At 36.6% G+C, this 16,944-nt stretch overlaps 2 protein-coding genes across 2 annotated transcripts in view; both read left to right on the top strand.

Annotated features, from left to right (window-relative positions):
* Window positions 1-14,412, top strand: part of Dora (Dorado) — a 35,877-nt gene extending 21,465 nt beyond the window's left edge. Inside the window, exons 2-7 of the mRNA XM_065508422.1 lie at window positions 5,566-5,808; window positions 5,956-6,119; window positions 6,282-11,194; window positions 11,253-11,591; window positions 11,662-11,811; window positions 12,032-14,412. Coding sequence (XP_065364494.1) covers window positions 5,566-5,808; window positions 5,956-6,119; window positions 6,282-11,194; window positions 11,253-11,591; window positions 11,662-11,811; window positions 12,032-12,098 — 5,876 coding nt within the window. The 3' untranslated portion in view covers window positions 12,099-14,412. The remainder of the gene's footprint in view (window positions 1-5,565; window positions 5,809-5,955; window positions 6,120-6,281; window positions 11,195-11,252; window positions 11,592-11,661; window positions 11,812-12,031) is intronic.
* On the top strand, window positions 12,234-13,733 carry LOC135958420 (transcription factor mef2A-like). The gene has a single exon (XM_065509324.1). It carries the CDS (start codon window positions 12,234-12,236, stop codon window positions 13,731-13,733), a length of 1,500 nt encoding a protein of 499 aa, XP_065365396.1.
* Window positions 14,413-16,944: the final 2,532 nt, after the last annotated feature.

A 16,944-nucleotide genomic window follows, 5' to 3' on the forward strand; every position in this document is an offset into this window, starting at 1 on the left:
ACAACAACAAATAATTTAACAGTTTTAACGTAATATTATTATATAACAATATGAATGTAGTGGTGCTATTATTTTGACCGCAGCTGTATAACATAATAAAATAAACAGTAATTTCTTTAACTCATCACTTTCATTTATAGAAATCTTTTCATATTTGTACAAGTTACAAGCTGTGCAAAGTTTTCTTAACACGATGCGGTTACCTTGTATTCTAACAGGGTGGTCACAAATTTCGTTTTCTTAGAGTCCTCATCTATGATTCGATTATTCAAAATTTGCAATCGAACTTGTAGTTTAGAAGATTCAGATTTAATACCCCCTTTTTTACGATCGACCCCACTGTAGATTGTTTCATTGTTTTTCTGTAAACTAAAATTTCTTTGACCGTTTTCTACAAAGTTCATTTTGAGGGCAATAGTTCGGTGTCATCATCATCATCGTCGTCATTATTATGACTGTCTGTATTTATCTTTTATCACTCCCCCCATGTATGACGTTAAACAAAGAACTTTCATATCCTTTTTGAATTTTTCTCATATTTTTTCTTTCGTATAAGCTTTCTTCTAGTACGTTACTACAAAATCTTTTTTTGTTTGTATTATCGTGTCATCGTTGACGTAGTATTACATCTTAGCTAAAGGTATTGTTGCTGCTACTGCTGTTATCGTTATTATTACTTTATGGTGTTGATGAAGTTTCCTTTGTTGCTGATATAAAGATGGTGATGATGATAATAATGATTGCTGGCTGGCTTGCCGCTGTGTGTGACTGAGTTACTGTGTTGTAGAGATGAGCGATATTTCCATACCTGTGATTTAATCACTGTGATTGAAAAATCACTGGTAACAACAGTTACTGAATATTGCAAGTAACAGGTACAATTAAGTCGTTCTTTTATATTTTTCAACATACTGTTAAATGTTGTTCTTTTATTTTCTTCAACATTCGCAGGCAACGTTTTAGAAAAATCACTGGAACAACTGTAGTAACAGGTACTTTTAATATCGTTCTTTCACATTTTTCAACATACTGTTAAATGTCGTTCTTTTGTATCTTTCAACATTCATTAGTAACGTTTTTAAAAAATCACTGGTAACAAAACAAGAAAGTAACAGGTACTTTTAATGTCGTTCTTTTAAGTATTTCAACAAACTGTTAACGACATTTAATATTTTTAAACATTCACTGGTAACAACAGCCTATTTTTAGGCGCATAATTTTATTTATCTCCAACACAGTGTATAAAATAAAATGTTAAGTACCATATCAGTTAATTCTCTTAAAATTTTGTTACATTTGCTTAATTTTGTTATTTTCCTATTTAAAAAAAACGTTTTTAAATCAGTAAATATTAGTTTTTGGTTAACATACGAGCAGATTTAAGAATGCAAATAATACATAATATATTCTTCTTAACATAATTGTTATTTTGTTTAAAATAGACAAAACGTGATCTCGGTCACTGTTTAAAAGAACAGTGATTTATAAATCACGTTCACTGAGAACGACGTTCTTCAAAAATCACGGGATCGCTCATCTCTACTGTGTTGTGTTGTTGGTTTAAATGTATGTATGAACGACGACGTTGGGAAATTACTATAACAAAGTTAACGACATTTACACACAACACCCTGCCATACATACAGACATTTATTTAGTCATTCATTTATTCAACCAAAATATGCACCACTCAGTCATTTACTTTCTTGCATACATACATATTTAACCAAACAATTATGCGCACAAAAAATAATACATATGTTTAGTAGACTGCTTCAACATGGTGTGGAGATCGAATACTTCAAGAAATCGGTATTAACTGCACGAGAATTTTACCTCAGATCAGGATGTGAGAGCATTGTGGATTCAGTACTTAAGTAGGTTTGAAATAGAAAATATCTTAACACTCATATCGACTGTGTCAATGGGGCACACTAACTTTCTCAGAGATCGCAATATATGAGTTGTAAATAGAATCTCATTAAGATTAATTCAGTACTACAAAGTACCGTTATTTCTCCTACTATATTCCTTAATTTTCTAAACGACCTATCCAAACCTATCTATTATTTTGCAGTTGACAAAACAAACGCGCAAACCCCGGATAACGAGTGTCTGAATGGTGTTTATTTCAATGATAATAGGATAGGGTATTAAGAAAAAGTTTAAAATTTGATCAGGAAATGGCAGGAGTTAAAAAGTACACTTGAACTCTGAGAACTATGCGTCCACTGTGAATGACTTTAAGAAGAATTAAAGAAAGAAAAGAGAGATAAGTTAAAACTAAATTGATAATATCAAAAATTCCCAAATTAAGTCCCAAAGAACGAAACCATAGGAGAACGAACAAAATAACTACCTTCCCATACCTAGGTAAGGTAAGGTTTCCAGGCTGCCGCGAAGTGAAGTAAAGAAGAGCAGCTCACGTGGGTCCAAGCAATGGGTCCCTTTGTGTTACCTGAAATGAAAAGAGAGAGGGGGAAGATTGAAAAGTTAAGAGGAAGATGTCTGAAGAAAGAGAGAGGGAGGAGATTACCTAAAATAATTATCTACCATAAAGTCATCTTAATTCCCTAATTAAGCAATGTCTTCTGGCCTACATCCCCTAAATTCTTCCAATACCTTGTGTAATTGTCGCTAACTAATCCTTAGTTGCTGACTTGGACACATCGCACAATTTCCCACCGAATTGTTATAGTCCTAACTGGTCAATGATCCGTATTCATACCTATGATCACTTTCCACTGGTTAGTCCTGAACAAAATTTCCTTCAATATAAAACTGTAGTAATTATTGATTGGGGGTTTCATCAATTCCTCCCTCACCTCCATCGATAATAAAGAGCTCTGATTTTCATATACGCTCTCAATTGAGGGCAACGATCGTAAATCATCCAACACAATATTATATAGAAATGCTCCATCAACCTGTCTAGGCTTTTCTTAGAGTTATGTACTTGCTTGGATTTGACTCCGTGACCTTTTATTAAAATTGAGAAAATGCCAAGTAGAAATTCGCAATTTCATTTGAAATTATCTCAATATAATGTATCAATTTGAATTTTAAATGGTTATAGCTTTAAAGATCAGTATTTCCGCCTGATTCATTCATGAGGAAGTCTGATCAATATTGTAGTGTTCTTCTCTCTATGGGAACACTAGAGACGGTGCCCTCTTCTATTTTCGGTGTATTTCCGCCTGATTCATTCATGAGGAAGTCTGATCATTATTGTAGTGTAACTACTTCTTTCTCTCTATGGTAACACTAGATATGATGCCCTCTTTTATTTTCGATCCGATATACTAATTATGTACCGCATAACTATCGTATAATCTCTTGGAACTCTTCCAGAAACGATAAACATGTTAACATACTGCATCATTAATGGAATGTGAAATGACTGGAAACTACATCCTTAAATCTCGAAATGTCCTGGTGTTGAGATGTAGTTATTTAAATGTTAACAAACGAAACGAGCTTGAATTAAAAAATGAGATAAATTCTTCTACTAGTTAAGAGAAATTGGAGATTATCTCCAATTTCTCTTATGTGATCCCAGAATGTTAAGAAAAAAATAAATTCTTACACAACATTTGCTATTTTGGAGATTATCAGAGGGGATTAAATGGCTGAGGAATAGGGCAGTCAAGCAAAGATCTAAATGCTAACTATGTATATTGTTAGTTAAATCCAGGAATAGACTAAATGCCGGAAAGTCCTGGAATAGAAGAAAAAAGGGTATATTTACACAGCATTTAAGAACTTAGGTGATTGTCAGAGGGAATTAAATGGGGGAGGAATGTTAACAACCGACATATTTAAATCCCGTTATGTGCTGGAATGGAGGATTTAGTGATTATCATAAGGGATTAAATGGGTGAGGATTGGGGTCTTGGATTAAAGGAGGAATGTCTTGGAACTGTCCTACCGAAAATTATTTCCGTTATCATGTAGTCGGAGAGTACCTTGATCCATGAGGTTCCGTAATCGTATAAGGTTTTCGTATGGCCTATTCTAGGTCTTTCTTGAAACCTTACACTAGCTATATTACTACATGAAACTAGTTCGCTGTGCTTGCTAAAATGGTAGTTAAATGATTATCATTGTACATTAAACCAGCGTATTCAGTAACAAACAAAAAGTCAGATAACCGCCTTAAGTTTTCGAAAATAAATTTAAGTATGCCAATCGGCTACCGGTATTGACATCCCCATTTTAAATTCACCAGTCAATAATATTGCGCTTGGGTTGAAAATTCACTAGTAGTTGTTCTCAGTGGTCAATTCGTCGTTGCGGAACTAGTTCAATGAACTGCAGGGAATTTTTTTGATGCAGCCTAATATACAAATACTAGTAAGTTTGTGTAAATATGTATGGTTGAGTTTCTGAGTAATTTTTTGTTATTAAAGTATGCGTAAGTCGAATGAGACAATAATAACGGTGCCAGTATGTCTGGATTTTTTGTCCCCTCTTCTTGTTATTTTTACTTACTTCCCTTTATCGTTTTCATTACCCCCTCCTTCATCCCTCAACTGAAATCCCAGCAAGTGCATTTAGCATGTGTGCATGACATTTGTTGGTTTTTGTTTTTGTTTCAAAAACTCTGTAGTACAATGTGTGTATTTTGTCTGAGGTTTTTTGCATGTTTTTACTTAATAACCTTTTAAAAACAATAACAGAAACACTTTCTTTTCATACCATCATAATCACAACCACCAACAACAATAACAAAACAAGTCTTTTGGAATAGGGATCTACTTTTTGTTATTGTTTTTATTTATTTTGGCAATTTGTTTGTCAGTCTTCCTGCCTGTATGTATTCCCATCCTTTGTCATCATTTGTCTGTCTGTTTTTAATAACTTTAATTTTATGGTATTTAGTTTTAATTGTTAGTTTTTAAGGCGTAAAATGAATACGAGTGAAGAAATTATTTGTTAATTTCTCTCTCTCTCTTATTTATAGTTTATATTGGCAAAAAATAATGTTTAAAAATTAATGGAATTTTTAATGAATCTTCAATGAACCCTACAGTGGTTGACAATACAATGGAAACTCTTCCAATATTCTATTAATAGGTCAAAATACAAAAATATTAACAAAAAAAATAAGAACATAACACTGTGCGACAGCTTAAATCGGCTATGATGTAGCCGACGTTGAGCTTAACAACTTTACTGAACATAATTTTGCGATATTCGGACATTTAGATGGTCAAAATGCATGAAAAAGGCAGAAAAAATTAAAATTTTCCCTATACGATACAAACTAACTTCAAATCGATATATCTCGATTCCTGGACCTGACACAGCGAAACGCCGGGACACGTATAACTTTTTTTACCGATATAAAAAGTTTATATTGACAAAACAGTGGAAACTTAGGTTTAATTTTTTCCAAAATTGTCTGGCCCTTTTAGTGACTCAATTTGATATCCCTTGTTATAACCTTCACCATGAGTGGCAAGGGTACATATAAGTTTGTCATTCGGATAATTTTTTTTATAAATAATCTAAATCTAATGTATATAAACTTTTAATTTCTTATTTCTATTTTTTATCTTTCAGAAGTCTCAACACTCACAGAATTGGCGGCCAAATGTGTTGCCTCCTTTATACCCTTTGAATTGGTGGAGCATGTCTATCCACCCGTACCGGAACAACTGCAATTGCGTATTGCATTTTGGAGTTTTCCGGACAATGAAGAAGACATACGTTTATATTCATGTCTAGCAAATAGTTCATCAGATGAGTTTAATCGTGGTGATCAATTATTCAAAACAGGAGCCGTTAAGGAACCCCTACAAATAGGTAATAAACAAGAATGCATTTCCACTTACATATTAACCCCCTTCTTTTTTATATGTACATGCATATGTACGTGCATACATATTGTATATACATACAATTTTACATATTATTCAACTCTTTACCTCAACCATAATGAATTCATTGCAGGTTTTCATTTATCCGCTACGGTAGTGTGTCCAACACCAAGCCAGAATTATAATGTGGCCGTTACATTTGATCGTCGACGCATATCGTCATGTAATTGTACATGCAATTCATCGGCATACTGGTGTTCACACGTTGTGGCCGTTTGTTTACATCGAATACATTGTGTAAGTTTTACATTTGCATTAACAATTGCTTTTTTTTTTGTATTATTACTATTTTGTTTGCCCGGCTTGCGTGTCATTTGGGTTATTTAATTATTATTCATTGTTTCTTTTTTTTTTTGCTGTTTTTCTTTTATGTTTTGGCATAACAATTATTTGCTTTAGGCTTTGGAGGTGTGTTTAAGGGCTCCTGTTTCCGAATCATTGACTCGTTTGCAACGCGATCAATTGCAAAAGTTTGCTCAGTATTTAATTAGCGAACTGCCACAACAAATTCTGCCCACAGCTCAACGTTTATTGGATGAATTATTAAGTGAGCAGCCAACTGCCATAAATACAGTTTGCGGCGCTCCCGATCCCACGGCAGGTGCATCCATAAATGATCAAACCAATTGGTATTTGGATGAGAAGACATTGCATGAGAATATTAAGAGGATATTAATAAAATTTGTTATGCCGGCACCCATGGTTTACAGTGATGTAAATTACTTAACAAATTCCGCCCCACCGGCTGCCACAGAATGGAGTTCACTTTTACGACCGTTGCGTGGTCGAGAACCCGAAGGTATGTGGAATTTACTCTCCATAGTACGTGAAATGTATCGTCGTTGCGATCGTAATGCTGTGCGGCTCTTAGAAATCATCACCGAACAATGTATGGCTTGCGATCAGCTATTGTTGTGGTGGTATCAGACCAAACTCTCTTTAATGATGGGTTCTCATGGTCACAGTGGTGGTAAACATTCTAGCACACATACCAATTCAAAAGCAATTGAGCATGCCTGTTCATCTCTATTCGATGAGATAGTAGTACTGTGGCGTTTGGCTGCTCTAAATCCCGGCTTGGCACCAGACGAACGCGACATGTTGCATGCCCAGTTTACAGCCTGGCATTTGAAAATCTTGGATCGGGTAGTTAAATGTCGCATAATGCCCTCTTATAATAATAAACATCAGCAGAATATGAGATCGGATGCAGAGATGTTTGTGGGTTTTAAGCCGGCCATTGAGGCCTGTTATTTAGATTGGGAAGAGTATCCCATAGCTGGCATAACACATACACATGAAACGAATCCCATTTACTACTCCCCCTTTACATGTTTTAAGTTGGCAGAAAACAAGTGTGAAACCACAAATGGTGGTCAGTTGAATGCCACACAGGCTTTAATGGCCAATAATAAACATTATAACTATATAAGCACATCGTCGGATCACAATCAACACGGTAGCTTTAAACAGAGACTGGAGAGGCCCTTTCGGGAACGATTTTATATATCATCTAGTAATAATTCCAGTAATTCTTCGAGTGACAGTGTGCATGCCCGTTTACATCAAGGTCTTGAAGTGCCAGCAGTAGCAGCTTCTGGTTCGGGTAGTGCTGGAGGTAGTGGTTTACAGAATGTAGCCAGCAGTTTAGAGCATAAGGTCGCCACTGCAGCAGCTAGTGGCAACAGTTCTATGGCCCTCGAGAATCGACCTTCAACTTCGGCCCAGGCTCAATCTACGTCCGCTTCAGTGGTAACAGCGCAAGATTTACCTCGAGTACCTCTCGCTGGTCTGGTTAGTGTAGCTGCAGGTAATGACGGCAATCGTTCGAGTGCCAGCAGTGAGGGATTTTGTGAAAACGATGATTTCGGTGGCGATAGCAGTAGCAACAATTTATGCGCCTCTGACACTGATGGTCGTAGTATAAATCCAGCCAAATTTGCTAACAACAAACCAACAATATCCACCTTATCCCAATCGGATTCTCAGCAATCCTTCGATGTCTCATCTCCGGATGGTTTAGAGGATACAACTGGCAAAATAGGATTTTCTTTACCCACAACTCCAACAAACAAGGCTGCAATTGTGGCTACTTTATCCTCACAATCATCTTCTGATTCCACCTCCTCCTCTTCCTCAGCATCATCGAACTCTTCATCATCCTCTCTATTAATAGCAGCGGGCTCGGAAACTCCAAACTTAGACATGGTGAAACCTTTGAGTGTCAACGATGCCAGACGTCTATCAAAAGATGAGTCGTTTTCCTCTTCGAGTGATGAATTTGTATCGCAAGACATTAATAATCGTCGATCTAATGAGGATTCAACCCCTGTACCAAGCACATCAGCGGCTGCTAGAGCGGCTTTAATTAAGGCCAGCAGTAATAGTAACAAAATAGCGGTCACAAATGAAACCCCTGCTGCCACCGGCGGTAATGCTAGTGTTAGTGGTAGTAAATCTGTGCCCTTGGCAACAGCAGCCATACAACCTGCTGTATACACGGGTCCTTCGACTTCGGCACAGGCCAATGCAGCTTCAGTACCAACGACTGCAGAAAAACCTCACATTTTTTCCAATGTTCGTCCATCGGATGATGCTTGGGATATTTTACTAGCCAGAGCTGAGGGTTTACATGCCCATGGTCATGGCAGAGAAGCCTGCATCTTGGCTGTTCGCCTGGCCGAGGAAATGCTAGATAATCCACCCAATTTAATGATGGAAATGCCGCCGGCTCCGAAGAGAAAAGGAAAGAATAAGAATATCAATCCTATATCGCACCATTTAACAGTCTTGGCATCAGCAACGCTAACAAAATGTGCTTTTCTATGCACGGTATTGTCGGAAAATTCGGAACACTATCACATAGGTTTTCGCATTTGTATATTTGCTTTGGAAATGCCCAGACCACCGGCCTCAACGAAACCATTGGAAGTTAAACTGGCCAACCAGGAGGCAGATATTTTAGCTCTACTCAAGAAAATACCCATAGATGAACCGGAACTAGAGGTTATTAGAGACAGAGCCGAAAGGTTACGCAACGGCACATTTAAATCGCGAGGAGAAGCTTTGTTGCCCATCAATTTAGCTTCGTACATTTTTGATGCTTTGGTTATGCCTTCGGTGTCGATGAAAGATCAACGTATACGCTCCATGAGTATTTATAGACCCGTAACCGATGAGAATCTAGGTTTTGAGGCTGCCGTAGCAGCGCTGGGATTGAAGGCGAATGTTTCCGAGGCCGAACATCCTTTATTGTGTGAGGGTACACGGAGACAGAGGGGAGAATTGGCTTTGACTCTGTTATACTTTTACAAAGATGAACCTCATAAAATCGCTAAGATTATGGAGAAACTGTTGGACCGGGAAATACATACTCTCCTTAAGACCCAACTACTGCCGACATATTATTCGAATAATCCTCCTGTAAGAACACCAGCCAATTCTACGAATCGACAAAACGAGGATTACAATAATAGACATGGTTTGCATGGTACAGTCCACAATGCAGCTGGCAATATGGAAATGTTTCCACCAGATTATGCCTCTGTCGGAGGCAACAGTAGACCTACCAGTTCGACCAGTGCCGAATTAGAAATTAATATGGCAGGCATGAATATCTCCTCACCAGCCAACCCCTCTCACTTAACACAGTCGCAAAATAATCAAGGTATACCCTCGAATGTGGCAATGGGATCCCAGCAAACTACCACTACACGTGTCAAGGATTTAAGATATAAAGGAAAACGGGCCTATCCCTCTATACCCAATCAACCCTCAGAAGCCAGTGCACACTTTATGTTTGAACTGGCCAAGACGGTGTTAGTTAAGGCGGGAGGAAATAGTTCAACATCTTTGTTCACTCAAGCTACTGCCAATCACAACCACCATGGTCCACATCGTGGCCTGCACATGTGCGCCTTTCAATTGGGTCTTTATGCACTGGGTTTACACAATTGTGTCAGTCCCAATTGGTTGTCACGTACTTATTCTTCTCATGTCTCATGGATTATTGGCCAGGCCATGGAAATCGGTGCACCGGCCATTAGTTTCTTAATAGATACTTGGGAAGGACATTTAACACCACCCGAAGCTGCCAATATGGCCGATAGAGCATCTCGTGGCTGGGATAGTAATTATCCAGCTGCTGAGCTGGCCCTTTCGGTGCTACCACATGCTGCCGCTTTAAATCCCAATGAGATCCAGAGAGCCATACTTCAGTGTAAAGAACAAAGTGACTATATGCTGGAAAGAGCCTGCATTACCGTGGAAAATGCTGCGAAAGGCGGAGGTGTCTATCCGGAAGTACTATTTCAGGTGGCACGCTACTGGTACGAATTGTATATGCGCAATACTCCCAACAGTGGAGAACATGAGCATGATGATCATTTGGATCATTCGGCCGCTGTTAGTTTATCGGCCCTTATAGAATCTCATCAGCATCATGAAATGCAAATGCAACAGGCGGCTGCTCAACAACAAGCTGCTGCAAATCAACAAGCTATGGTGGGACCTCCCTTACAAGGACCACCTGGTGGACCTGGAGGACCCCAACAGCCTGGTCAGGTGGTGGTGACAACAGCACCTCCTGCATTTCAACAGCAGGTGCCAACATTGGCTCCTGTCGGCTTATCGCCCTATAATCCTTATGGCTTTTGTCAAGGTATTTATCACCACAATCTACAGTATCCGACCAATCAAATACCCATGTATTTGCCACAAGGACCACCGCCCGGGCCACCACCACCACAAGCATATCCGGGTTATCCTCCACCGCAGCAAGCACCCGGAGGACCCAACAACCAAGCGCCCAATGGTGCCAACGCCCCTCCACAGGCCTACGTACATCCGGCTCAACAGGGCGGATCATTTCCCCAAATGCCACCTCAGGCTGCTTACCAAGCAGCCGCCATGCAATGTGGACCACCACCAACAGCATTTGTGCCACCACCACCACAAGGTCCTCCCGTCCCAGCAACTGGACCACCACAAATGCCACAGCCACCAAGCATGCAAGCAGCTGCAGCGGCTGTCTATTACGGACAACAAGGACCACCACCTGCGCAGCACCCGGCTGCCCAACAAGCTGCAATGGCTGCTATGGCTCATCAACAAATGCGTGCCAATCAGCAGCAACAACAGCAAGTGTATCCATTTGTGCAAGTACCGCAGCAACAGCCTCAGCAGCAAATGCAACATCAGCAACCACCACACAATATGGGTCATGCTGGGCAACACCATCAGCAGATGCAACCGCCACCACAACAACAACAGCAGCAGCAAGCAAACCGTCAAAGACATCCTCATCAGTTTACGTAAGTTTTTCTATACGTTACTTTTGTTTAAACCTAATTACGTGTTTGTTTTCCACAGACCCGCTCAATTACGCTATTTATTGGCCGCCTACAATGTTGGCATGTTAGCCATGGAAACTTTAGCAAGACGAGTTCACGATGATCGCCCACAAGCAAAATATGCCCGCAATCCACCCTACGGCGAAGATGTTAAATGGCTTTTAAGAATATCCAAGAAATTGGGTTCGCAGTATCTGCATCAATTCTGTGTTTGTGCTGTCAACTCAATAGTTAGTCCGTTCGTATTGCATGATGTGGCCATTGAATCGGCTCACTATTTGGGCCGTAATAATCATCAGTTGGTCATGCAACATTTAAGATCGGCTCTAACGCCTCTGGTGCAGAAATGTCAACAAATGTATGAAGCTTTTTCTAATAAATTGTGGATCTTTTAGGTTTTAATGTCCTGATTTTATTTCCTTTTGCAGGTATATTCAATGTATCCATCAGAAATTATATCATTTGACACCAGCCGATTATGAAGATTTCGCTAGTATTATTGTGGCGGCTCGTGCTGCATTCCAAATAACACCCGAAGGAAGTGCTCAGTTTAAGGATTGGTTGCAATCCATTAAAAGGTAAGATGGCTACGGTTTTATGTTCATTTAATTTGTTCTTTAAGGAAATATTAAATTAGATATTTAAAAAGGAAACAATTCAGAACATTTTTTATCATTTAATTTCCACATTTTTTTACTTTATTTACATTAGTTTTTAAAGATTTAATGAAACTAACTAAAAAAAATTATTTTTTTTAAATATACAACATATTTTTTATTTATTTTGACTGGTATTTAGATCAAAATCATGCAAAAAAGAGTTGTGGACACAAATAAATGCCGCCCTCCAAAGCAATGCTAAATGACAAAGACTTGATTCACATAGTTTGACCACAGTAGCATCAGCAGTAGTAGGAACATCAGGAGGAACAGTCGCAGCGGCAGCTACAACAACAGCCGCATCAGCAGCTGCAGCAAGTTCTTCAACATCATCAGCAACCATGTTAGCAGTTAATGCAGCAGCAGTAGCAAATGCAGCTGCAACAAGTACAAGCAATAATGTAGCTGGACCAACGACATCATCCGCAACAACAGCATCAATAACAAATCCTGCCACCAACAATAGCAACAACAACAACAACGTAAACAACGCAAATAGCAATCCGTCAAATGTAGTAGTACTCTTTGAAGGGCCGTCATGTAGTAAAAATATCATAAATACAACTGGGACAGAGGCAACACAACGTAATTTAACGTCACCACTTTCAACAACATCGGTTTCATCGGCAATTTCAGCAACACCTACTACAACATCCGCAGCCTCATCACTGACCTCTTCAACTGGTTCGTTTTCTTATGGGTATGTCAGCCAGCAACAGATAGATACAACAGCTGGAACAGTAGCAACATCGTCGGCTTCCTCGTCCTCGGCAGCAACATTGCAAGCACCACCAGGTCCAGGCCCAGGCATTAGTAGTGTAGTTAATAAAAATGATACAAATACTGCAACATCTGCAGTTGTGGCAACAGCTGCAACAACTATGTTGTCCGATGCATATCATCATCAACAAATGCAATTACAATTGCAGCAACAATTCGAACAACATTATCAGATACAAAACTACTACCATCAAGCCCAACAGCAGCAGCAAATACAACAATATCAAGATTTCTATGACCAACAGATGTATTTACAACAGCAGCAGCAAACGCAGCAAAATCAATTATTGTATTCGAATGAGCAACAGCGCCATCTGTATAATGTGGCCGCTGTTGCAGCCGCAGCTGCTGCTGCCAATGTTCGACCACAGCCTCCGCCTCCCCCACCACCAATGCCAGCAGCAGCACCGCAACAATCGCTGGTGTTAATGGCTGGCAATGCAACAGCATCCGCAGCGTGTTTAACAAATGTCTCAAATGCAGCTGGTACTGCAACAACCACAAGCGCCAATAACAACAACAACAATAATAATAATACAACAACATTTACACCACAAACCATTAATTTCGTTAACGCCCCCAATGGTGGCACAATAGCAATGGATTTTCAAAATTATCACCACAATCATCATCATCATCATACACAAATGCATACAACAGTAACAACAAACACTACAAATATTGCTGCTGGTACAGCTTCTTCATCATCGACATCATCCGCGTCAGGCTCCTCATCGTCACCATCCTCAGCATCATCGGTATCATTAAATCTACAACAACCATCGTTTGTAACCACTCCTCCAGCTGTTGCTGTTGTTCATCCTCCATCAACATCATCACTTCAAACTGTAAATCAACATAATCACCACCACCACCACCATCATCAGCTGCAGCAACAACAGCCGCAGCAGCAGCACCACCACCAACAACAACATCATCATCATCAGCAACAACAACAGCAGCAACAACAGCATCAGCATCATCACCACCAACAACAACAACAGCAACAACATCAATATCATCATTTGTCTCAACTCAGCCACTATCATCAGCAACTTTAACAACGTTTTTATTACATGTTCTTTGAATTGTAAGAATTATTTCAATTATACAAAAATTCTTTTAATCTCCCTCCTCTGGTTCATCTCCCTGATTGTCGTCATTTATGTGCTTTGTAAACATAGTTTTTTCTAAAATCCAAGTATGTACTACTGCTTAATTTTCTACTGCATCATATATTTTTATCATTTCATTTCATTTAATTTTTAAAATATTTGCAATTTTTAATCCTACAATTATTTCTTATAATCTCAATGTAATTTTTCTCCAGATTAACAGGCTGTTTTTATAAAATCAATGTAATTCTAGAACACAAAGTAATCCCTGCAAATAATAGCAAGGTATCTTCTAAGAGGATATAAAGGCTTTGAAAAAGTTATCAAAATACAGCGGAAAATGTTTTAGAATTTGGTTAAGGAACTGTGTACAAAATATCTCAAAATTTGTATTTTTTCCTTGAAGAAAAATTCCTACGAATTTTAAAATGAAATATTATTTTGATATCCCTCATATGCCTTAAGTATCTTAAAATATCTTCCTATATTCATCCAAATGTTTATTTATATTCTAGGGGGCTAATTCTCGCATCCGTAATCGAAATAAATTTCGAATGCTTCTTAGCTTTCGAGTGAAATAACTCGAACGATTGAATTAAGTATTCCTTCATTTATGAATGCCATAATTAACCTCTAGCTAATACGTTTATCGTATTCCCATGTTTTTTGGTTTTTTGATTCGTAAATTTTTTATTGAAAACAACATATATAAAAGTGAGTAGTTTTTGTTATTTTCTATACTAATTTATGAAAGAAAATAAATATGTAAAAATCTGTTTTTATATCAAAATTTAAAATATTCAAGACTTTTGATAGAAAATAAGATATCTCCTTATTTTAAAGAATCCAATTAATAATAAGTTTTATAAAAACAGGCTGTTAATCTTCTAAATCTAAAATATTTTTCTAATATTTTAAAAACTTTAGATTTCAATTTGTATTGTTTAAGTTTTCAATATAAAATTGGATAATATTTAAATTACATTGATGGAAAATATATATATATTTTTAAATACAGCATTCTAAATTGAAAAGTTTCATCTATTTCGGAAGTTTCAACAATTTGGCATTGAATTTTAAAGTATGGGAAATGTTACGACTAATGCCTTTAATTTTAACAAACAGATATCTATGGTGTAAAATACCTGAAATAAACATGTATTTTAAATCAATATCTACGGCTTATGCCCGTAACTTCAACAAATAGATATCTACGGTGTAAAATACCCAGCAGATAAATTTACCTAAAAGGTAACTTGACATTAATTTCAAATCAATATCTACGGGTAAAAATTACCAAATATTTTTACTCCATAAGTAACTAAGCTCTGACAGATATCTATTTGTTGAAATTACGGGTATTAAAACTCCTAAATATTTAAATTAAGAGCATAAAACAAACCTCCAATAAATTTAAACGATTTTACAGTAATTGTAAAAGGTTTCAAATTTATTTATTTCATTATCCATAAACAGTTTTTAAATTATCAAATGTTTATAAAACAAATTTAAACCTTTTACAAATTAAATTTTTTTATGAATTGTATTGATTATTTCTTCAGTACAAAGTTGTTTATCACTTTATATTAATGTTAAATTATCCAGAAGAGATAAATTATTTATAACTGAAACAGAGCTAGAACTTTGAAAAACCGAAATAGGGATAAAATTAATTGGGATTGATTGTACTAAGAGGATGTTATTTAGAATAATATGTGTAAGAATACTAATGTTTATTCATTATTTAACACATTGCACTATAATCTTTGTTTGCCTTTCACAAATATTTTCAGAAATTGTTGAATTAAAAAAGGAAAATATCATTTTAAATTGGTCTGAATTCGAAATAAAAAATTTTATTTGGTATTTTCTAAAATTCTTGTTTTCAACTATTCTTTAACGAAATTGAACTGGAAAATTTCATTTGTAATAGTTATTTTCGGTATTCTTAATGGAAAATCTTATTTTTCATTACTCTTTTCTAAATTTTGATTTGGTCATTGCTTATTGAAATGGAAATTCTCGTTTTCAATTGTATTTTTCGGAAATTGAACTGAAAATCTCACCTTTAATTGTCCTTTTCGGAATCAATGTAAAAAGTTAGAAAAATTTTATTTTTTTTTAAACAAATCAAAAGGAGCTAAATTCTTACCCTATATATGAGGACAGAAATGTAAAATTGTTTCCCTTTTTAGGGTGACAGTGTTGTTTGTTAAACGAAAAAGGCAACATTATATTTTCAACAGACCAAGATTGCTGAGAACAAATATTTCAGAAAATAACGCTACATTATTACACTGTGAGGATAATGATAGAAAAACTGAAATTTGAGTGTTCTTAGGCCCTAATTTTGTAAATCACGTCACCAAAGTGATATTTATGTGCAAAGAAAAAACAACATTTAACACATTTCAAAAATTTGTTTTTGTTTTATGTACAAATTCTGAACCAAACAAACGCACAAAAATTCAAGCGTTGATTTGCCTTTCATAATGTGTGAAATGTTGTTTTTGCTTTGCACATAAATATCATTTTGGTGACGTGATTTACAAAATTAGGGCCTTAGTGTTTTTTTGAAAAGAACATAAAAATTTATTTCAAAGACAAATGGATCAAACACAACGATTTCAATTTTAGTATAGAGCAACTTTATTGCCTTGCGAGGGAGTATACATTAAAATTTTTGTATCATATTTATTATCGAGCCAAATTTTTAGTAACGATAGTTTTCGCTGTGATGACTTTTATTCAAGCAAGAGAAAATTAGATATTCCCAGCTGTTTTCTAAACTGAATTCGAGTAATGTTTTTGCTTTTTAAACGAATTCACATATTTTGGTGTTCAAGTTGGAAGCAAGTGTAATTCAAGCCTTGATTCCAGTGTCAAACAATTTAATTATCGTTGTATAACACTTTATATCAATTAAATTCTCCAATAAAATGAAACATAAATTCAAGTCACATGTTTTGTGTTTGATTTTTTCAAATATTAAGGTTATTTATTCATTTCAAAAAAATTGAAAATTACACTCTGATTTTTTTACACTTATACAACAAAACCTTGAACAAAACTCCACAAAAAAATACAACGTTTGTCATTCCGTTTTTAATTTCTACATTTTTCATTTACGACCCCACAAAGTATATGTGTATATTCT

Source organism: Calliphora vicina, chromosome 4, assembly GCF_958450345.1.
Source record: "Calliphora vicina chromosome 4, idCalVici1.1, whole genome shotgun sequence".
NCBI classification, from domain to species: domain Eukaryota; kingdom Metazoa; phylum Arthropoda; class Insecta; order Diptera; family Calliphoridae; genus Calliphora; species Calliphora vicina.